The 22,832-nt window shown below is 46.3% G+C and overlaps 4 protein-coding genes across 4 annotated transcripts in view; all 4 read left to right on the forward strand.

Moving 5' to 3' along the window:
* The window catches only part of LOC119230141 (copine-9-like), an 84,800-nt gene extending 80,753 nt beyond the window's left edge, over positions 1 to 4,047 (forward strand). Inside the window, 3 exon segments of the mRNA XM_037491164.2 lie at positions 1,749 to 1,822; positions 2,120 to 2,248; positions 2,250 to 4,047. Of these exon segments, the coding sequence (XP_037347061.1) occupies positions 1,749 to 1,822; positions 2,120 to 2,248; positions 2,250 to 2,552 (506 nt within the window). The 3' untranslated portion in view covers positions 2,553 to 4,047.
* A 1,440-nt stretch (positions 4,048 to 5,487) lies between these two features.
* LOC134132273 (uncharacterized) lies at positions 5,488 to 7,259 on the forward strand. Its single transcript, XM_062563913.1, has 6 exons — positions 5,488 to 5,601; positions 5,717 to 5,782; positions 5,853 to 5,936; positions 6,052 to 6,521; positions 6,627 to 6,752; positions 6,864 to 7,259. Exons 1-6 carry the CDS (start codon positions 5,508 to 5,510, stop codon positions 7,257 to 7,259), a joined length of 1,236 nt encoding a protein of 411 aa, XP_062419897.1. The 5' UTR covers positions 5,488 to 5,507.
* A 2,818-nt stretch (positions 7,260 to 10,077) lies between these two features.
* On the forward strand, positions 10,078 to 11,857 carry LOC134132274 (uncharacterized). The gene is made up of 4 exons (XM_062563914.1): positions 10,078 to 10,169; positions 10,285 to 10,350; positions 10,421 to 10,504; positions 10,620 to 11,857. The coding sequence occupies exons 1-4, from the start codon at positions 10,115 to 10,117 to the stop codon at positions 11,855 to 11,857; spliced, it is 1,443 nt and encodes a 480-aa protein (XP_062419898.1). The 5' UTR covers positions 10,078 to 10,114.
* A 1,753-nt stretch (positions 11,858 to 13,610) lies between these two features.
* On the forward strand, positions 13,611 to 22,796 carry si:dkey-156n14.3 (zinc finger protein ZXDC). The gene is made up of 10 exons (XM_037490351.2): positions 13,611 to 15,683; positions 15,929 to 16,081; positions 17,925 to 18,003; positions 18,225 to 18,355; positions 18,860 to 19,030; positions 19,317 to 20,107; positions 21,460 to 21,544; positions 21,645 to 21,802; positions 21,901 to 22,002; positions 22,194 to 22,796. The coding sequence occupies exons 1-10, from the start codon at positions 13,676 to 13,678 to the stop codon at positions 22,278 to 22,280; spliced, it is 3,765 nt and encodes a 1,254-aa protein (XP_037346248.2). The 5' UTR covers positions 13,611 to 13,675; the 3' UTR covers positions 22,281 to 22,796.
* The last annotated feature ends 36 nt before the right edge of the window (positions 22,797 to 22,832 follow it).

The raw sequence follows: 22,832 nt of genomic DNA on the forward strand, positions 1-22,832 counted from the left end.
ATGATGATAACCATTTTTTCTGATATTGCAATTTATTTATTACAATATTAAACACTTCACTAGCCAAAATGAGCTATTACTGCATGTAGTTGTTGTTCTTTTCCTTTAATGCATACTTTTTGTAAACAGTTCTACTTTGTTGTCCTTCTCTTATGTTTATTGTCTTGTTTCTGCTGATTCAGCTGATTTTGTTTTTATGTAGTTTATTTGTCTTTTCTTTGTCTTCGTGGCGCCGTGCGTTGGGTCGGTCCGTCCTGTGAAGGCGGGGTCTCAGCAAAACGTCTACGTGGAGCAGAGGGAGTTGATCGAATGTGGTGATCAGTGGGACCTTACAGGCGTCCTATTCTCAGCAGAGCAATACCTCGAGGGGAATGGATCGCAGCGGGCACAACCCTCCCCTTCGATTGGAATTTGATGGTCAAAGGTCACTGTAGCATATCATTAAAAAAAAATCACTCAAGAGTTTATCTGATGATCATAGAAAGGTCTAATAGGATAAAACCATGAAGTGATGCAACTTAAGTGGTTGGTGGACGCGGCCATTCCACTCAACGAAGCTGACAGTCTATACTGGGAAAGCAGTAGTCAAGTGGAAATTCCCTTGATCAATAAAAAGATCCCACTAAACCATGTTGCACAGACAGGTTTACCCTCCCTCATTGTCACTTTCTCCTTTTAACATACCTTGCCTTGCACCATCTCTCTTATTTGAGCATGTCAAATGACTCCTACTGCTGCTCCTGATTCTTCTCCTCTTTCCCCCCCGCTGCTTCAGACCCCCATCTGGCCTCCTCCATGAGCCACGTGGAGCCCCAGCAGTCTCCTATCAGCATCCCTCCCTCAGCATCCTTTCCTTCCCCTTTCCCCCTTTGATATTCAAACGTGGAAAGGGTCCCTCTGGAGAAAAGGCCACGGATTTGTCACTTTATTTCTCTGATTTTCTTTGTTCGATGGGTACTATACTGCATAATTCTGTTTTCATAATCAGGGACTTTACCTTCTCTTCCTCCCTATAACCACCAGTGAGGTGGTTTACAGAATAAGGGATGGTTTCCTCTCTGCGCTGGGAGCAGAGCAGGGAACAGATGTGGAAGCAGGACGCGCTCACCTCTGAACTCTTGATTAGTCCCTGAGGTCGCCAGCTGCTGGCTCTGCACTCAGGTTCCTCTGGTGTTAGTTCCTGTATTCCTAAACAACGCTGCACCGCACCGATGGGAAGAAAAGCGTTCTTTTCAGTAAACTTCAATTCTCTGGTCTTTATCAAAGACATTTCTTTGCCTTTGCTTATTTTGTAACTTACCTTTTATACAATACACACGTGAGCAGCGTGCATGTTAACACCCAGCACGTAGAGGTGTTTGCTACCTAGTTATCTAGCAGCAGCATAGCATTTAGACCATAGAGAGGATTAAACCCAACCAACGATGTTCTTGTGGAGGAGGGATGTTTGTCCCGCGGGACGTGATTAGCTTTGTTTACACTGGCAGCGCGTCGAGTTGATCGGACAGCTCACGTTTCTGGTTCTGTTGGTTTTGTACTGAATTCCACTAATGAGTGAGACAAATAAAAGGAGAGAATAATGGACCCCTCTACCTGTGGACTCACATATGGTGCAGTAGTACGAAATGCATTTGAACTACATTTGTATTCGTCTCACTTTGACAGCTAAGGACCATTTGTCCAGCACACAGGGCGTTGGGTGTATTATTGCCTACTTGAACCTGATATGATGTGCTTGTTGTCTGCAGCTATGGAGGAGCTGGACGGGGATGAGGTCAGGGTGTCCTCCAGGGGACGCATCGCCGAGAGAGACATCGTCCAGGTAAAACCTGCTCCACAAACGCGCTGCCAATCAAATTAGAACCAAAAGCAAATGTTTTATGCATATGAATTCTGGTGGAAAAAGATGAAATCATGAAAGTCCATCCGCAACGCAGACTCACTTCAGGCTCCAGCAGACCCCCCCCCCCCTCCGGCCCCCACTGGGAGCCACCACTGACACCACGCCACTGTGCACCCGGGCCAGCTGGATGGATGGGAGACAGATGACACGACCAGACAAGAAACAAAACACTGACCAATACGAATCTCACCATCCGTTTCTCCTCCTCCTCTCCAGTTCGTTCCTTTCCGGGACTACATCGACCGCTCGGGGAACCAGGTCCTGAGCATGGCCCGCTTGGCCAAGGACGTCCTGGCGGAGATCCCCGACCAGCTGCTGTCCTTCATGAAGAGCCGAGGGATCGAACCCCGGCCCCCTCTGCCCGCCTGCTCGGACTCCCCCTCGATGTCCACCACCACCACCACCACGTCCACCAATCCTGCCCCCCAGGAACGCAACATGCGCGCCTGAGAGGAGGGCAGCGAGGACGCTAGTGCTGACACTGAGCATAGTGACATGTGTGTGTCTGTGTGTGTGTGTGTTTGCTACATGTGTTGCATGGTTGGGGGTAAGGAGCCGAGTCAGGCTTGGGAACATCGTCTCCACAGTGAATGGAGGGGGACTCGGACCAGGCGAGATGCTGGGGATGGATTCTTCAAAGAAGACCTGAACTGGAAATATGCTCCTGGCACCGTTCTCTTTCATATTGCTTTGTGAAAATGCTAAACGGGAGGTGGAAATGTGTTGTGTGGAGGGTGCTCTACGTTTCAAGGTGAACACCCAGACACTAATCCCGGTTGGATTGGTGGGGGAGGCACCCGTGAGCCCCTCTCGAAAGCAGGAAATATATATACCAGCATTAAATTGGCTGGGGATGGGGAACAGACTGAAATATCCCCACTTTCTACAAGCCGTCGTCCGATTTAACAACATCGAGAGACTACTTCAGCCCCGGTCGCAACGCAGAGCCTAAATGTGACCCCCCCTCCCTTCTCTTCCTCTAAATCGTATCTCTCAGCTCGGGCCGTTATTTGAGATGAATCATTCATGAGGTGGGTGCCCTCTGGTTCTCGAGCTGTCTGGACCTGTTTAATATAAAGGGAGTCAGAACACTTTGTATGTAGCAGAGAATGTGCGAAAGAATCAGAGGTCACCGCTTACACTTCTTTACGACACAATGGCAAGGAAAAGAGAGTGAGGTTTGCTATCCACCAGACCAACTGCTTCTGGAAATGTATGCACAGTCTTGTCTCACCAGCTGCTGTATAAACAGATGGAGTTGCAAATTTGACTTTTTATTTGCAGATGATTACTTTTCATGTGATTAAATGTGTTATTTCTGCATTCGGGATCCTTTGCTCACATCCACACGTACTGTGCAGTCAGGTCAAAGATTTCGGCACTTAGCAAATAACTGACCAGTCTTTAGAGACAATTATAACAATAGTAAATGCATTATCAAGCATGTGTCATATTATATCAGAAATGGAAATGGATATGTGGCCTTATTTCTGTCATAATCCTACAAGTGTGTTACGAGGGAGGACTCTATTTTTATATGATAAAACACGTTATTTTGCATGCTTGTTGTGCTAATATGCTGCCGATGAAAAAAGGAAAGACTATGTATATTTAGTGATAGGTGGAACAGGACTTCATACAACATTCCTACATGTGTTCACTAGTGGTCTGTGCAGGAGCGTTCTATTTGTACTGTTATTGCGTGCAGTGTACTTGAAGGGACGGTCAATGTGATGAGCCCAATATACGTATAGAAGCCAAACCAATAGTAGGATAGATTTGTAGCACACTGTGTTTGAAACATGCATGCGTGTGTCAGTACTTCAACACACGGTCACAGAAACGTATGGGAACTTTTGTATGAAGCATGTGGAGCTTTCTATCCAGTGTGTACAGTATTATTTAGTGACACTCGCAGATTGAAAACTGCTCACCACTTGCCCGTCCAGTGTGATCCATACAGCCTCCATTTAAATGCATCTAAAGGAATCTTTTTTGGAAGTCTTCCTTTTCCTGACATTTTGCTAGACACTCGAAATATGTCTTTCTGTCTTGATTTGTGTCAGTCCAAATTGAATTCTAGGTTTGTCAGTGTTTTATAGCTCTTGCTTAGAAACCAAAATAAAGATAATGTGTTAGGATCATTTGTAGTCTGTTATTATTTTGACTGTAATTGTAGGGTTATGTTGGGAATAGAACAAAAATGTATAACCCTGTTGCCCCATTTATATCATGCTTGATACATGAGTTGCAGAGACCTTTGCATATTTAACATGAGCAATTCTGTGTTGCGTACACTTCTGTACACGTCTGCTGCCATCTAGTGGAATGTGAATGCACTGCAGGCTGTAATCTGGTAGATAATTGAGGTATCCAATGTAGTAAAGCAGGTAATGTAACAATTCACCTATTAATCCAGCCATCGACATTGTATTGTATTTCAGTATGCAATCTAGATTGTACAAAAAATAGGGTGTTCGGTCACATTTTGGAGTAGATGCACAGGCTGCTGCTGACGATTCAGTAACAGACAGGTTTTCCGCTTCCTTATTCATGGAGTGCATGGGTAGCTGTTGCAAAAAAAAGTATTAGGCGTATTAATTACGCAACCCTGAAGGTATTATATTTTAAATTCTAATAACACTAATATGTTACTGAACCTACTGAAACATAGTGGAAAAAAACTGAGCACAGAAGGAAGTCACTCTCCCACTGTTTTCTATTAGTTTCTCTGTGCTCCGTTAATTAGCTTTTTGCCTACATGTTATAGAACATTTTCAAACGTTGTAATGTTATATCTCTGAACATGGTGAGGAATTCACGATTTATTTTTCTGTTTAAAATACTTGCAGTGTATGTAGGAATATTGTATCCCCTTCTTTTATTTTGAAAATATTACAATCATGAATCCAATTCAAAAGCAATAGAAGAGCATACATTTAAAATGTATTAGTAAACCCCATTCCTTGCTCTTCAAACAGTGGTTTACCATGGAACTAAATCTACTGTTTCCTCTGAGAATATTTTGATCTATGTTATTACTAGGCTGCCACAAATAAAGTAGGAAAAAATGGACTGGGATTTGGAATGTCTATTTCTTTAATTATGAAGCTATTTGACTTCACTTTTTTAATTTTGCATTATTAGGAGAATGAATCGTAGACAAATATCGGCTACAAAAAAGATTTGATCCACAACTAAAAAATCCACTCAAGTTTCACCTATAATACTAAAGTTGGGCCATCCAATTTTAGAAAAGATCCCAGTATGATATATACTGGGATATTATATATGTTGAGTTACTTTGGGCCTAATTAAATAACCAGTTATATTTTAGTTTAAAATATGTATATCTATCTGTATATCTGTATCGATAGATATACACTCATCGTTCACTTCATTAGGTTTTACCTTGCTGGTAAAAGGTTGGACCCTCCTCAAAAAAAACCGCCCCGTGACCTTCTAAGGATAAGCTATATTAAGCAGTCAATCGTTGGTGAAAAGAAGGGCTGCATCTCAACGAGCACTGAGTCCTGAAGAGAGAGACAATTACAGCTGATCAGCAACACCTGTGACACCTGCAGGATGGCTATATGTAACTGCAATGTGGCTCAGATTGCATTTCTGGCTGGTGATTGCAGTAATGGGAGCTTTTTGGGCCTTGATTGTTTCTGTGCTGGCCGTCTGGTTTACCAAAGGTATTTCTGTTTGTTCTTTTGGAAACTTCAATTCAGTAAATCTCCAGTGGAGTATAGTACGTGTAAGGGTGATGAGGAAACCTTGAACTTGCTTTTGCACCTGCTTTATCCATAGGCTCTGGTTTGCCGGTTGGTGACACAAATGAAAAGAGTGGTAATGGGCTGCAGAGGACAATGAGAGGTGAGAATATCTGGTGACTGAATATTATTTTAACTTCTTGACACTGATGTTTTTTTGTTTTTTTTATCAGATCTGTCTCTTAATGATCCTTCCATAAAGAAGGTCCTTGCGTTTCACCAGTCACATAAGTCTGTGTTCCTGAAAAAGTCAGAAGGTGAGACGTTCTGCTTATCCCTACTGGGTTTGTGTACGACTCTGGTTCTTTGTCATTTATGTGGATAATATCATTGAGGCTTTGTATTTGATATTAATTCATGTCTTTACTTCAGTTCAACTGGAAACCAACAAAGTGGAAGTTAAGGCATCGGATGTCTACCTGGAATTTGTTGAACATGCGCAGAACGGAGGCTGCAAAGGCAGCAGCAACACAGGCAACAACTGCACCCTAGGGGACGATCGTAACCGCAGTGTGGGTGATGACACAGGCAGCAACGGCACCCTAAGGGACGACGGCAACGCAGGCAACGGCAGTGTGGGCGACGCAGGCAGCAACAATGGCACCCTAGGGGACTATGGCAACAGCACTGTGGGCGACGCAGGCAGCAACAATGGCACCCTAGGGGACTATGGCAACAGCACTGTGGGCGACGCAGGCAGTAACAACGGCACCCTAAGGGACGACAAGGCAGGCAACAGTACTGTGGGCGACGACTATGGCAACAACGGCACCTTAGGGGACTATGGCAACAGCACTGTGGACGATGGCAACAGCACCCTAGAGGACTATGGCAACAGCACTGTGGGCGACGACTATGGCAACAACGGCACCTTAGGGGACAACAGCACTGTGGACGATGGCAACAGCACTGTGGGCGACGGCTATGGCAACAACAGCACCCTAGAGGACTATGGCAACAGCACTGTGGGCGACGATGGCGGCAACAATGGCACCCTAGGGGACGATGGCAACAGCAGTGTGGGCGACGCAGGCAGCAACAACGGCATACTAGAGGACTATGGCAACAGCACTGTGGGCGACGACTATGGCAACAACGGCACCTTAGGGGACGACGGCAACAGCACTGTGGACGATGGCAACAGCACTGTGGGCGACGGCTATGGCAACAACAGCACCCTAGAGGACTATGGCAACAGCACTGTGGGCGACGATAGCGGCAACAATGGCATCCTAGGGGACGATGGCAACAGCAGTGTGGGCGACGCAGGCAGCAACAACGGCATACTAGAGGACTATGGCAACAGCACTGTGGGCGACGACTATGGCAACAACGGCACCTTAGGGGACGATGGCAACAGCACTGTGGACGATGGCAACAGCACTGTGGGCGACGGCTATGGCAACAACAGCACCCTAGAGGACTATGGCAACAGCACTGTGGACGACGGCAACCGCAATGTGGGCGACTACTATGGCATCGCAGGCAACAGCACTGTGGGCAACGACTCCGGCAACCACGGCACCCTAGGGGATGATGGCAGCAGCCATGGTGATGCTTTTGGCAAAAACTTGAAATAAAACTGTTTCCTTCCATTTTGTTTCTAATATTTCTCCTTGGGGTTGGGTGTAAAATGGATATTGAGGTTAGTAAGGCCAGCACAGATTCCAGGAAAGGGACTGAATTACTGACTTGCATCAGTAGTGCATGAATTTGTATAGAAGAGTGTTTCATCCATAGAAGTTCACTATTGATCTAGCCCCATAGCAGCTCATTTGACGGCTGACCTGAGCCAGCTCTTATTAAAAGTTACCAATGTCTTGAAGCCACTGTTACATGAGTGCACTGTGCCTTGTAGCAGAGGGATTTGAAAAGATTTAATCTAGAGGCTGTATTTTGTAACTTGGAACATTCTAATGTCCTCCCTTACTTTTAAAAGGCAGCTCCCAACCATGCAGTGTAGTCCAAATACTCCTAAAAATGGCTGTTGTAAAATTTAGGTCTGTGTTCACAATTCATACCCTTTCTGGCTCACTCGTGCAAACTTTCCTCAAACCACTTGTGTGTCTAGCCATACAGACATCGCAGTGTCAATAAGCACTTAAAATCAGACTCTCTCTCTTAAGATGGATCACATCTAGACTCTAGCGGATAACAATAGTCCTGTGACGTCAGCACAGATACTTAAATGTCCATTGTAACAAGAAAAAACAAAATGTACACTAATTATGTTAATCCACACCATGATAAACTTCATCCAAATGACGTTAATAGTGTCCCCGCTGCCACATATACTGTAATATTCCTACGAGGGACTGTTGGCTTATATAAACTACTGCGTGTCTAACTTTAGCTAAAAAGCCTTGGCTTGTGTTGATATTTAATCGGACATGACTATGCCTAACAAATCGTAGCACTTAAATTGTAATTATAATGGCACTTATAACATGTTTTGAAAATGCTTGTTTGATGAAAATTTTACGGAGACACGGGACACATCCTGATTGGAGATGACTCCAACAATCTTTATGGTGCAGCTGCTGTGATACCAGAGCAATGCCATCTAGGGAAACGATAAACAATTGACTCTGGAGTAGGGTGGCCACCTTTTGTACAGCAAAATAAGGGACGCTACGGCCGACGGGGAGGGGGTGGCGGCGGACCATGCGATCCCCCGGTGATTCCTCTCACTCGTGGTGACGGGGGTATCAGGAGCTGCATCCGCCCAGAGACGCGCCCTCCTCTGACTCTGGTTTGTTTCAGGTTAACTGCCAATCAAACCGACGATGGTAGCGAGTATTACCCAATCAGGGGCGAATAGAACGAGTCTTCACAGAATACGGGTGGGGTTATTTGCATGGGATGCTGCATTGTAGACAACAAACGGAAAATACGGAACGCGGTATTTCATGTACAAATACGGGACGATTCCGTATTTTAAGGGACGGGTGGCACCCCAGTAAATGTTAAACTGAAAGAAAGGCATGTGCTTTTTGACATATGGTTGACATGTTTTACGCTTCATGGAGTGCATGGGTAGCTTTTGCAAAAAAAAGTATTAGGCGTATTAATTACGCCACCCTGAAGGTATTATATTTTAAATTCTAAAAACACTAATATGTTACTAAACCTCAAACATAGTGGAGAAAATCTATCTGAGCACAGATGGAAGTCACTCTCCCACTGTTTTCTATTAGTTTTTTTGTGCTCGGTTAATTAGCTTTTTGCCTTCATTTTCAAACTTTGTAATGTTATATCTGTGAACATAGTGAGGAATTCACGATTTATTTTTCTGTTTAACACACTCGCTATGTATGTAGGAATCTTGTATCCCCTTTTATTTTGAAAATATTACAATCATAAATCCAATTCAAAAGCAATAGAAGAACATACATTTAAAATGTATTATTAAACCCTATACCTTGCTCTTTAAACCCTGGTTTAACATGGAAATAAATCTGCTGTTTTCTCTGAGAAGATTTTGTTCTATGTTATTTCTACGCTGCCACAAATAAAGTAGTATAAGGGATTTGGAATGTTTATTTCTTCAATTATGAAACTATTTAACTTCACTTTTCAATTTGGCATTATTAGGAGAATGAATCGTACACGAATGTATCAGCTACAAAAAAGATTTGATCCACAGCTAAAAAATCCACTCCAGTTTCACCTATATACATACATACACATAACCAGAGATAGGGACTCGAGTTTGAGACTCGGACTCGAGTCCGACTTAAGTCGCACACACAGTGACTTCAGACTTGACTTGAGACTCGTCCTCGAAAGATTTCAGACTCGACTCCTACTCGAGCTCAGAGACTTGAGACTTGACTTGGACTCTAGCTCAGAGACATGTGAGCATCTCTGACACATACACACACAATAATAATAATAATAATAGCTAGCCAAACCTTCCTGTTGTACTATTCCGTAGCCTCTCACCAGTCTTACTTGGAGCTCAGGATGGATCTTCAGCTCTTTTACCTGGAGTTTCTCCACCAAGGTTCTCTTCTCCAATGGCTCTTGGAGGAGAGATTTGGATACTGGTAGCGCTTGCCTTCGCCATCTTCTATCTAAACCACGTTGAGTTACTTTAGGCATAATTAAATAACCAGTTATATTTTAGTTTAAAATCTGTATATCTATCTGTATATCTGTATCGATAGATATACACTCATCGTTCACTTCATTAGGTTTTACCTTGCTGGTAAAAGGTTGGACCCTCCTCGAAAAAAACCGCCCCGTGACCTTCTAAGGATAAGCTATATTAAGCAGTCAATCGTTGGTGAAAAGAAGGGCTGCATCTCAACGAGCACTGAGTCCTGAAGAGAGAGACAATTACAGCTGATCAGCAACACCTGTGACACCTGCAGGATGGCTATATGTAACTGCAATGTGGCTCAGATTGCATTTCTGGCTGGTGATTGCAGTAATGGGAGCTTTTTGGGCCTTGATTGTTTCTGTGCTGGCCGTCTGGTTTACCAAAGGTATTTCTGTTTGTTCTTTTGGAAACTTCAATTCAGTAAATCTCCAGTGGAGTATAGTACGTGTAAGGGTGATGAGGAAACATTGAACTTGCTTTTGCACCTGCTTTATCCATAGGCTCTGGTTTGCCGGTTGGTGACACAAATGAAACGAGTGGTAATGGGCTGCAGAGGACAATGAGAGGTGAGAATATCTGGTGACTGAATATTATTTTAACTTCTTGACACTGATGTTTTTTTGTTTTTTTTATCAGATCTGTCTCTTAATGATCCTTCCATAAAGAAGGTCCTTGCGTTTCACCAGTCACATAAGTCTGTGTTCCTGAAAAAGTCAGAAGGTGAGACGTTCTGCTTATCCCTACTGGGTTTGTGTACGACTCGGGTTCTTTGTCATTTATGTGGATAATATCATTGAGGCTTTGTATTTGATATTAATTCATGTCTTTACTTCAGTTCAACTGGAAACCAACAAAGTGGAAGTTAAGGCATCGGATGTCAACCTGGAATTTGTTGAACATGCGCAGAACGGAGGCTGCAAAGGCAGCAGCAACACAGGCAACAACTGCACCCTAGGGGACGATCGTAACCGCAGTGTGGGTGATGACACAGGCAGCAACGGCACCCTAAGGGACGACGGCAACGCAGGCAACGGCAGTGTGGGCGACGCAGGCAGCAACAATGGCACCCTAGGGGACTATGGCAACAGCACTGTGGGCGACGCAGGCAGCAACCATGGCACCCTAGGGGACTATGGCAACAGCACTGTGGGCGACGCAGGCAGCAACAACGGCACCCTAAGGGACGACAAGGCAGGCAACAGTACTGTGGGCGACGACTATGGCAACAACGGCACCTTAGGGGACGATGGCAACAGCACTGTGGACGATGGCAACAGCACTGTGGGCGACGGCTATGGCAACAACAGCACCCTAGAGGACTATGGCAACAGCACTGTGGGCGACGACTATGGCAACAACGGCACCTTAGGGGACGACGGCAACAGCACTGTGGACGATGGCAACAGCACTGTGGGCGACGGCTATGGCAACAACAGCACCCTAGAGGACTATGGCAACAGCACTGTGGGCGACGATAGCGGCAACAATGGCACCCTAGGGGACGATGGCAACAGCAGTGTGGGCGACGCAGGCAGCAACAACGGCATACTAGAGGACTATGGCAACAGCACTGTGGGCGACGACCATGGCAACAACGGCACCTTAGGGGACGACAGCAACAGCACTGTGGACGATGGCAACAGCACTGTGGGCGACGGCTATGGCAACAACAGCACCCTAGAGGACTATGGCAACAGCACTGTGGGCGACGACTATGGCAACAACGGCACCCTAGGGGACGATGGCAACAGCAGTGTGGGCGACGCAGGCAGCAACAACGGCATACTAGAGGACTATGGCAACAGCACTGTGGGCGACGACTATGGCAACAACGGCACCTTAGGGGACGACGGCAACAGCACTGTGGACGATGGCAACAGCACTGTGGGCTATGGCAACAACAGCACCCTAGAGGACTATGGCAACAGCACTGTGGACGACGGCAACCGCAATGTGGGCGACTACTATGGCATCGCAGGCAACAGCACTGTGGGCAACGACTCCGGCAACCACGGCACCCTAGGGGATGATGGCAGCAGCCATGGTGATGCGTTGGGCAAAAACTTGAAATAAAACAGTTTCCTTCCATGTTGTTTCTAATATTTCTCCTTGGGGTTGGGTGTAAAATGGATATTGAGGTTAGTAAGGCCAGCACAGATTCCAGGAAAGGGACTGAATTACTGACTTGCATCAGTAGTGCATGAATTTGTATAGAAGAGTGTTTCATCCATAGAAGTTCACTATTGATCTAGCCCCATAGCAGCTCTTTTGACTGCTGACCTGAGCCAGCTCTTATTAAAAGTTACCAATGTCTTGAAGCCACTGTTACATGAGTGCACTGTGCCTTGTAGCAGAGGGATTTGAAAATATTTAATCTAGAGGCTGTATTTTGTAACTTGGAACATTCTAATGTCCTCCCTTACTTTTAAAAGGCAGCTCCCAACCATGCAGTGTAGTCCAAATACTCCTAAAAATGGCTGTTGTAAAATTTAGGTCTGTGTTCACAATTCATACCCTTTCTGGCTCACTCGTGCAAACTTTCCTCAAACCACTTGTGTGTCTAGCCATACAGACATCGCAGTGTCAATAAGCACTTAAAATCAGACTCTCTCTCCCAAGATGGATCACATCTAGACTCTAGCGGATAACAATAGTCCTGTGACGTCAGCACAGATACTTAAATGTCCATTGTAACAAGAAAAAACTAAATGTACACTAATTATGCTAATCCACACCATGATAAACTTCATCCAAATGACGTTGATAGTGTCCCTGCTGCCACATATACTGTAATATTCCTACGAGGTACTGTTGGTGTATATTAACTACATGTCTAACGGAGAACTAACTTTAGCAAAAAAGCCTTGGCTTGTGTTGATATTTAATCTGACATGACTATGCCTAACAAATCGTAGCACTTAAATTGTACTTATAATAGCACATTAACATGTTTTGAAAATGCTTATTTGAAATTTTTTCATCTATGGTTGAAATGCACTTATTCTAAGTCGCTTTGGATAAAAGCGTCAGCTAAATGACATGTAATGTAATTACATGATCAAATGTGCCTGACTCGATGTGTTGTGTAGGTGAACACAGGAATTTAATTTTATCTGGGAGACAGGAAACATCCTGATTGGAGATGACTCCAACAATCTTTATGGTGCAGCTGCTGTGATACCAGAGCAATGCCATCTAGAGAAATGATAAACAATTGACTCTGGAGTAGGGTGGCCACCTTTTGTTCAGCAAAATAAGGGACGCTACGGCCGACGGGGAGGGGGTGGCGGCGGACAATGCGATCCCCCGGTGATTCCTCTCACTCGTGGTGACGGGGGTATCAGGAGCTGCATCCGCCCAGAGACCCGCCCTCCTCTGACTCTGATTGGTTCGTTTCAGGTTCACGGCTAATCAAACCAACGATGGTAGCGTGTATTACCCAATCAGGGGCGAATAGAACGAGTCTTCACAGAATACGGGTGGGATTATTTGCATGGGATGCTGCATTGAAGACACTCTGAAAATAGGGGACAATTCCCTATTTTAAGGGACGGTTGGCAACCCTTGTGAAATTAAACTGAAAGAAAGACATGTGCTTTTTGACATATGGTTGATGTTAATGAGGTCTTCAATGTATGTATCAGTTTGGCTTACACGTCTGTATTCTCCTATACATCAAAGTTCAAAAAAACATCCCGAGAAAGTCGCAGTTTCAGGAGGCGTTGGTATTTGGTAAAGTGGTGCAACACGTCTCATAAATCCCCGGGATTTTCCCTCCACCCGGCACCACAGAACGTCCGTGCCGCATCCGGTTTGCTGTGACCTGGCTCTCTGGACCGCCCCCGTGCACGAGGGCGGTCCTTTCCTGTCCGGTGCTACAGGGATACCAAGATGGAAATCCAGGGGCTTTCTGGTGCCCCAAACATTCACATTCAACATGGCGCCCTACGCAGGACCGCTTTGTCTCCTCTTCAATCAGCGGCAGGGCCGATACCTTTCTTTATTTCCACCGGAAACGAAGCGGATGGACTATTGGGGCACCCTGAGCCACAAAGTGACAATAACAACAACAACACCAGGCCGGGGACATTACCATTTCACCTACTGGCGGAAAATGGCAGCGGAGCGGCTGGTTCGCCTTTCAGCGAACCGCAAGCAACCGATAAAACAAACATACTGGGCAATGGACCGAATGTCGTACTTCATAACATGAACACAGAGAAAGAAAATGAGCTCGATGCGCTTCTCGGTTCGCGGGGATTCTCACGGACTGCCTGGAAATACGGGGTAGAGTGCGGGGATATCGTAATGCAAATGGCGCTGCCTCTGTTTGAAGGGGAAGACGAGCCGGCGCCACAGAGAGGGTTCACGTTACCGGATCCAGCTTTACGGCAGCAGCGCGAGGACGGCGCCTTCAAGCAGCCCTCACTGGTGAGCCACAGCGCTGCGGTGCCCGGGAGCTTCACCGGGGCGAACAGGGCGGACAAAACCTCTCAGGAGCTGTGTGTTGTTTTTAATGTCCGCGGGGAGGCGAGTAAACAGCGACCGGACGTGTTCCCCGAGGGCGGCGGTCGAGTGAAAGGTACAGTTAAAACCCCCGAGTGGTCTAATGCAAGTCCCCCCGCCTCCATGGAGGTTGGAAACAGCATCGGCGTTATTCTTAATGAAGCTAATGATAACGTGAACTGTCTCGATAGCCTGAACCCGAAAAAACCCGACCATGTTTTACATTTACAAAACGACAATGCCACCGCGAGTATTGCTAAACACGCAGTATTTCACCACACTGTCGAAGACGTTGTTTTGACAAACAAATATGGCGATAAGATCTGTGGCCAGATTTGCACCGAAAACAATGGAAGTAAACTGGTCCGGGAGCTCTCGCAGCCCTCTCGTGTGGAGGAGAGCAATGCCTTGATTTCAGGGGGCTCGAGCGTCGCGGAAGCCATGGACGCCTCGGACTTTGGGCCCGACTCGACGGGGCCGCAGGGCAGCGCGAACCCGGCCACGGCCTCCGCGAGTCCGCCCGCGAGCGAAACCTTTTCCGGCACCATCACAATAAACAACCAAAGCATAATAGTGACGATTGAAAACGGCATACTGACTCTCGCAGCCCCACCAGAGGGATATGTGCACAAAGAGGACGACATGGTGAGCTTAAAGGAGCACCTAGGCATGAAAGACCACGAGGACATTGTTCTTCTCAACTATGACAGCGGCTCTAAATCCATCGGGAAGATCAGCACCCTGGCGGTGTCCAGCTCCGGCCAGCAGGAAGAGCCCAGGCCCGGTCTGTCTGCCAGCGACTCCGAGCTGGCCCTGGTGGACGACTGCTCACTGTCGGAGCTGGGGACATCTCTGGACCCCTGTCCCTTGGTTAAGCAGGAGGCGGGGACGCTGTGCGCTGTAACGGAGGCCGATCTCGTCACCCTGTCCCCCAAAGCAAATGTTGCAGACTGTGAGAGTGGGGAGTTCCAGTCCGGGCCGCTGGTGCGGTCCAAGAAGGAGACCGTGGCTGCTTTCGGGTGCCCAGAACCGGGCTGCTGTAGTATCTTTGATACACGTCAGAAACTCAAAGTTCACCTCCTGCACCATGCCGAGGACCCACGTCCCTACCAGTGTACCGTGGAGGGCTGCGGCTGGGCCTTCGCCACCTCCTACAAGCTGAAGCGGCACCTGCAGTCCCACGATAAGCAGCGGCCGCACACCTGTCTGTTCGAAGGTTGCGGGCGGTGTTTCACCACAGTCTACAACCTCAAGGCTCACGTCAAAGTCCACGAGCAGGACAACGCTTTCATCTGCGAGATCTGCAGTGAGAGGTTCCGCAGTGCTACGCGACTCGCCAATCACCAGAGGGTCCATTTTGAGCCGCAGAGGCCCCACAAGTGTGAATTTCCAGGTAACACAACTATTTTTGCTTTTGTGTTATCACATTACAACTCCCACTTATCCGGTACAAGTACAAGGTGTATCATTGGATGCGAAGCAGATTACCCCCAAAGACAAAACTGTCACTAACACCGGAGAGGCTGCTAGTAAACTGTACACAGTCCACCATGTTTATCTTGTCTCAGCAGTCTGATGCTCCATGCCGAAGGGCATCTGCCATCGTTGTCTTTCATGTTTCCCTCTTGTCATGTGCAGGCTGTGAGAAAACCTTCATCACCTTCAGTGCCCTGTTCTCTCACAATCGCACTCACTTCAGAGAAACGGGCCACTTCACCTGCACCTATCCGGGCTGCGACAAGACATATGACAAGGCCTGTCGTCTCAAAATTCATATGAGAAGTCACACAGGTGAGCTGATGGATGGATGGATGGATGGAAGGAGGGAGGGAATACTCTAGAGCATTTTCAAATGTTCAAAAGAGGCTGGGGGGGATTAGCAATCTGGAGTAGTGTAGTAGGGTTGTTCCGATACCAAAATTCTGACTTGATACTATACCTGGCAAACATATTTCGATACTCGATACTTTTCGATACGATACCACAAATAAGATACTGGAATATTTATCTATGATAGTAATAAATAAAACATCTGTAAGGTTCCCTTTTTACCAGCTTGTTCCTGCCCAGCTTTTTGAACACTTAACAAATGGCATTTATATTAGTATTAGCCCAAGATATTAATGCAAATGACATGGTAAAATCATAGCATTGATTATACACGGCTATGTAGGCCTATGGTCCGTATCTATATGACTACATAGTTATTACATAAGTATAAATTACATCATTTTACAGATGTGTGTTTGAGGTGGAAAAAACACTACAGCTATGTGTGTTGGGTACATTAAAGATGGACACCTAATTAAAGGGCAATTTTTCCCCTTTATTGAAAAACGACTATGAAAATTGCATCTAGTGTGTATTTTGTGTGCATTCTGACCTCTTGATCACATGAGTGGAATTGTAGGTTATTTTGCATGTTTATTTTTCTGCTGGACTATTCAGTAACTTATTTGCTGTCTTGTGTTGCACTTGCTTGATGTTTGACTGTTTGGAAAGTTGTTGTCAAACCAGCAAACACAGCTACAGGCTGCCATCTCGCATGGTTTTCCCGTGTGACACATGCTTTTGCATGTTTTCACACACACTCACTCACGCTACACGTGGAATTTATTACACAAAAAAACAATCCGTGCTGGTTCAGGAATCAGGAAACGTTTATTGCCGTTTATTTAATATGTTGGACATACATGGAAATTGTCTTGGCGGTTGGTGCATGACAGAAGACAGTACAATAATGACGACATAGTGCAAATAAGATAAAAATAAAATAAAAGTATAATAAATCTCATCCCCAACCTCGCCGACGGTAAATGACGCATCTGTGACGCTGCGCGTTGACTTGCTGGTTTGTCATAAACAAAGTAAGCGGATTTCAACAAGTTTCACTATAGTGAGACGTCTCGTTAGCGATGTTAGCAGCTGGACATTGATGCTACTATTAAGTGCTCTCACGTCGGCTTCTTTGAACGCTACGGCCGACGGGGGGTGAACGCTACGTGCACGAATAGTAGCGTGAGACACAAAACCGTGAGTCGCACAGGGAAACAGAGATTGCAGCCTGTAGCTGTGTTAGCTTGACAACAACTTTACTAACAATCAAACATCAGCAAATGCAACACAAGACCAAGCAGACATCCTCTGTTACCCGGACATTTCCTCTTTTTGAGACCAAAAAAATGCGTAAAATAATAAATACTTCGTATCTAAAGTATTTCCAGATCTCACTTCTGGCATCTTTTCTTTCAACAAGCCGAGGACGATCGACAACAGCTCGCCTGAGATGACTCTGAGTGACGGCTGCCTGTGAGCTGGTAGCCCCGCCCACCCAGTCAATGCGTGCAGGCAGCCGAACACTGAGTGCGCTCTGAGTTTTAATAAAGTACCGGTACTAAAAATAGTCAAAACCGTACCGTTTTGAACGTAGTACCGCGGTACCTTTCTAGTACCGGTACACCGCCCAACCCTATAGTGTAGGCGCTAGATGCTATATGCGTTTGAAATGCAGTAGTGCGGATTTGGCACAAGAAGTTGAAGAGGTTAGCTGCACGATTCCAATTGTGTGACAGCAGAAAGTCCCCCTCCGTGCTCATGTGCACTGGTAAATGAACATGTAATGTCCGTCTTCCAGGTGAGAGGCCGTTTGTCTGTGACTCGGAGGGCTGTGGCTGGTCCTTCACCAGCATGTCAAAGTTGCTCCGACACAAACGGTGAGTGCTGAGAAACAGGGTGAATGCCAACAGTGATGTCAGTTGAAGTCAAACAGAGTATTTCCCCTTTTGACATTGCTAACGGATTCAAGAAACCAAATAGGTCATCATTACATTGGAAATTTTCATGTACCACCTGTCATTACAATTGCATTCAAAGGATTAATTATCCTAATGTAGCCCTTCTTTAAGTCTGACCTATATCCTTCTTTGTTCATCAGGAAACACGAGGATGACCGACGCTTTGTCTGCACAGAGGAGGGTTGTGGGAAATCCTTCACTCGGGCAGAGCACCTCAAAGGTCACAGTATCACCCATCTGGGTACCAAACCCTTCCAGTGCCATGCAGAAGGTACGTTCACGTTAACTTCAAACGTTTTATTTTTTTAGGTGGGTAGCAGTTAGTTAGATCAGTTGCAAGTGTAGGTACTAAAGCAATAAGGTACGAGAGGCTGTACTTTATAGTCCAATAATAAAAGTTCAAGAGTGTAGTTGGGAAACCCTGGAACTGTTACATTATTGAAGTTAAAGTACTGGCTCAAATACCTTATTGCATTGTTCATGACGTCCATCTTCATTGTCTGGTTGCAAAAGCTCACATTGCCTCAAAACGACCATTTGTGGAATTTCCGGGTTTTTCCGGCAATCGCCACAGAGATAAAAGCTAAATGTCAACGGCCGCGCAAAATCTAACGTGTTACTCTGAGTGCGCAGTGATATGGACCGCTGGGATCAATGTGAACAGCAACTACATTATTGCTAAATAATGCACCCCCCGTGACTCGCTCTCAACCAATTGTTATAATTATTAATACGTTTCTCTGTGGGCCTGTTTGTTTCCTTTATGTTTCTTCAGGCTGTAATGCCAAGTTCTCAGCACGCAGCAGCCTGTACATCCACTCCAAGAAGCATAAGCAGGACGCCAGCACCTTGAGGACTCGCTGCCCCGTGGCCAACTGCTCCAAGCACTTCTCCACCCGCAGCAGCCTTAAGAGCCACATGCTCAAACACCACCACCTCAGTCCTGGTTAGTGACCACCAGAGTAATGCAGAGCTCATAGGTGGCCCACCAATACGTTTGTAAAATGAAATGTTGTACATTGTCCCATATTCATTACAGGATTATCATGATCATAGAAATCAGAGAGTTACAAACCGTCTCAGCCACAAAAATACACACATTTTTGAAAAAGGATTGTTGTATTTGGATGAATTATAAACTGTATATTTAGAGATAAATCTTGATAAAGGTAGACATGCTGGTATATAACCATATTAAATGAGTAGAATTCTTTCCTTTCTCTCCATCCCAGATGTTCTCAGCCAGATGGAAACCACGCCCACCCTGACCCCCAGCAGCGAGCTCATCAGCTCTACCCCGACAACAGTTGCTGGGCCCGGGCCCGGTATTGCAGGGGTTGACCAGCTGACCAACCTGGACCTCAGCTCTCTCTTCTCTGCTGTCCCTGGGGGTGCTGCACCCTGTGCTGGCATTGGGGTGGGGTTGCCTGTCGCAGGGAGCAGCTGTAGCGGCCCTTTCACCATGGACCTCTCCTTGGTCAGCTCAGGCATCCTCGCTATCGACCCCTCCTCTGTTGGCCCCGCTCTGGTAACTGGGACTAGTACGGCACTGGGCAAAGCAGTGGATCCTCTAATCCTGGCAGCCAATGCCGACATGGGCCCCCACCACGGTTTGGAAGGATCAGTGTGCGACATCCTGCCCCCACAGGGCACTCTCAATCTGAATGACGTGCAGACAGTTACCCCGGAGGCCCTGGGAACCCTCACGGCTCTCACAATGCAGGGTGCCGGTACCTCCGTGAACCCCACCCTGCAGCACCCACTCGGCATCTCCAGTGCCCTGAGCGTGGAGCCAACCGCATCCATGGCAGTGGCCCCTGTTACCCAGCTGCTGGCCTCGCCTTCGAAGGCGGAGGAGGTGGTGGTCCAAGGTGGAGCGGGGCCTCTGCTAGGCTGCGTGGAGGTGCTTGGGTCTCAGGAAGGAGGGAAAGTTCTCACGCAGTTTGGTTTCCCCGGTCACAGCAGAAGCTTCAGCCCTCAGAAAGACCAAGAAGTGAGTGCAGTGTCACCAAGCAGTTTCCTGGTGAGTGTAAATGCAGCAGCAGATAGACATGTTTAAATGTACAGCCATGATGTGATTAGCTTAAGGCAACTTTGCACAATTTGTTTGTTTGATTCAAGGAGAAGGCCCACAATCAGAATATTATTGATATTCCCCAAATTCCAATGAACTAAAATATTCACTTCTGGCTTAAATTTGAATTTATTTTGATGCGATGGAATAGAATAGGGACACGAATGATACTTAACTTACAGGAGTAATGGTAAATGGTAAATTATGTAATTAGTTTGTAGTTAGTTTACAGCTTGGGGGGGGTGGGGCACCCCCACCATAATGGTAAGGGAAACACTGGAATGTTGTGATCCTTTGTTGTAGAGCTGCAACTAACGATTATTTTAATAATCGATTCATCTGTCGATTATTTGTTCGATTAATCGATGAATCGGATAAAAAATGTAAAAACATTAATTTCCAACCCTTTATTGAAAAATAGAACTGACTGTGCACTTTCTAAATATGTTTTGTTTTAAACAGATTGCTCCTTGAACATCCCTAAGTAAGCAAATAAAATGGACTAACACAAAAAACATACACACATCGCATGATGTATACTTTACAGCCGCCAAATTAAATATATTAGGCACAAAATCATGAATCATCCCCGTGGTGCTCCCGTGCCAGGCCATGTCGCTTTTGCATATCTTACAATCAGACATGTCAACCCTCCCGAATTTCAAAGCCCCTCCCGAATTTCAAAGCCCCTCCCGAAAATATCCCGGACCGACCTTTCTCCTGATTTCCACCCGGACATCAATATTGCTGCACCACCCGTCACTGGGCGCGCTGTTTCAGACCGAACAATAATAAAGGTTACACCTTGAAGTCGAGCGCGGCGATTAGAACCTAAAACTACTGGCGCTGCAAAGAAAACCGCTAGCACCCCCCCCCCGTTGCCCACTAGGACCCGCACCCCCCCTTTCAGTGTGAAATATTTAGATCGCATTGGCTTCTCTTCCTCCGCATGTTTCAGAACAGTAGTACGGGTCTCTCCGATGTTCTGCTGCGCAAGCGCTCAACTTTTTTTTTTTCTCAGCTCTGCGCCGCGCGCAACTTTCTTTTAATACTCAAAGATAATAGTCGCGCGACACAACGAATCGATAATGAAATTCGTTGCCAACGCTTTTAATAATCGATTTTAATCGATTTCATCGATTCGTTGTTGCAGCCCTACTTTGTTGTATTTACTCTCTCTAGACCTTTGATGGATTTCATCATGTGAAAAGCAAAAGTCATGACATGTGCTTGACTGATGTTGGTATTGACCCGTACACAACGGTGTGTAGTGACTTCTGTGGATCTGTTCTGTCTGTCAGGAGAGTGGAGGCTCAGCTCGGACTGATTACAGAGCCATCCAGCTGGCCAAAAAGAGGAAGCAAATAGGTCCTTCGGCCTCTTCTGGTGAGACACACAGACCCACTCCTGTCTCATATCAAATGCTCTGTGATGACAGGAGACCAAAGGGACTGACTACAGCGCGTCGTGGTGTCCTCTTTTCTAGGGCCTTCGGGATCCAGTCAGAGGAAGATTAAAGGACTGAAGGCAGCTTTGGCTCCCTCTGCTGTCCGTTATAGTGAAGGAGCAGCAGCAGCCAATGGAGGCTTAACCCTGCGTGACCCCGTCACCGGGGCCCAGTACGTCCAGATTCAGCTGCTGCAGGTAACTCCCCAAGAAATCACATTATAACAAAAAAAATTCTTACAGGTACGTGTGTGTTTCTGCTTCCAACACGTGTGTGTGTGTGTGTGTGTCTCCAGGACGATTCTGCCAGTGAAGGGGACCTTGCCTTCCAGCTGAGTGCTCAACCGTCCAGCTCCCACTCTCAGCTCACTGCTGACCTACCTGTCAACATTTTACAGGTGGGGAGGGAGTTATTTACATTGCGGGGGGCGTGGTTCGAATACAACACATGTCAAGTCCCCAGGCCCGTTTTTTGTTGTTGTGGTCCCTCCTTCCCCCAGTTTGGGAACCCCTGTGCAAAAGTTTCTGGTGCTTACTCTCCCACGTTCGGATAGAATGGAACTGAGCTGTGTGTGTTCTTCTTCCACAGGAACCTTCGGTGATGACGGAGGACGACGACGGCTCCGACAGCTCCCAGTTCACAGGAAGCACCATCAACCTCCAGGACCTGGAGTGACGACAGCTCAGTTTACACCGACATGCGGCCGCCGCGTCTTCCCCTTTGGCCTTTGAGTGGCCTTTTGGGACGTGTGGTTCAAGGCCACAGATAACGCACTTTGACTAGAAGGAGACGTGGGTTTGTTTCTTCTGGAGACTTTTTTGTGTTTAAGTCCTGTTTGTACCAAAATGGAACTTGAGGACATTCTCATGCAAAAGAATCATGCGAGAGGCCCCCCTGGGTTTCCATAGTAACGTTGTTGATTCCATGGTGCGCCACACACACACACACAGTGCACTGTTTCTGCTCCAGTTGCCTTACAGACATTCCTTCTAAGCTTACTTCTGTTGTTTGATTTCCTTTTCTATGGCAGCAGCAACCCCATGTTGAAAACATGCCTGATCATGTGTTCATATGCATTATGTCTTGTATTACTACCTTCTTGTAATAATTCAGTCTTTTTATTTATTATTTAGCTGTGTATTTACAGAATGGCAGAGCCAAACACGGCTGAATTAAAGAATCAAAGCACAATCAAGTGGTGAAGGCCTCCATCACCTTCTTTCTCAA

Source organism: Pungitius pungitius, chromosome 8 (assembly GCF_949316345.1).
Source record: "Pungitius pungitius chromosome 8, fPunPun2.1, whole genome shotgun sequence".
Lineage (NCBI taxonomy): Eukaryota > Metazoa > Chordata > Actinopteri > Perciformes > Gasterosteidae > Pungitius > Pungitius pungitius.

Coding starts and splice junctions, on each gene's coding strand:
- LOC134132273 (XM_062563913.1), top strand. CDS start 5,508: ATGTGGCTCAGATTGCATTTCTGGCTGGTGATTGCAGTAATGGGAGCT. Junction 5,937..6,051: donor GTTCCTGAAAAAGTCAGAAG/GTGAGACGTTCT, acceptor TCTTTACTTCAG/TTCAACTGGAAACCAACAAA. Junction 6,522..6,626: donor AGGACTATGGCAACAGCACT/GTGGGCGACGAC, acceptor AGCACCCTAGAG/GACTATGGCAACAGCACTGT.
- LOC134132274 (XM_062563914.1), top strand. CDS start 10,115: ATGGGAGCTTTTTGGGCCTTGATTGTTTCTGTGCTGGCCGTCTGGTTT. Junction 10,351..10,420: donor GCTGCAGAGGACAATGAGAG/GTGAGAATATCT, acceptor TTTTTTTATCAG/ATCTGTCTCTTAATGATCCT. Junction 10,505..10,619: donor GTTCCTGAAAAAGTCAGAAG/GTGAGACGTTCT, acceptor TCTTTACTTCAG/TTCAACTGGAAACCAACAAA.
- si:dkey-156n14.3 (XM_037490351.2), top strand. CDS start 13,676: ATGGAAATCCAGGGGCTTTCTGGTGCCCCAAACATTCACATTCAACAT. Junction 15,684..15,928: donor CCACAAGTGTGAATTTCCAG/GTAACACAACTA, acceptor TGTCATGTGCAG/GCTGTGAGAAAACCTTCATC. Junction 22,003..22,193: donor TACCTGTCAACATTTTACAG/GTGGGGAGGGAG, acceptor CTTCTTCCACAG/GAACCTTCGGTGATGACGGA.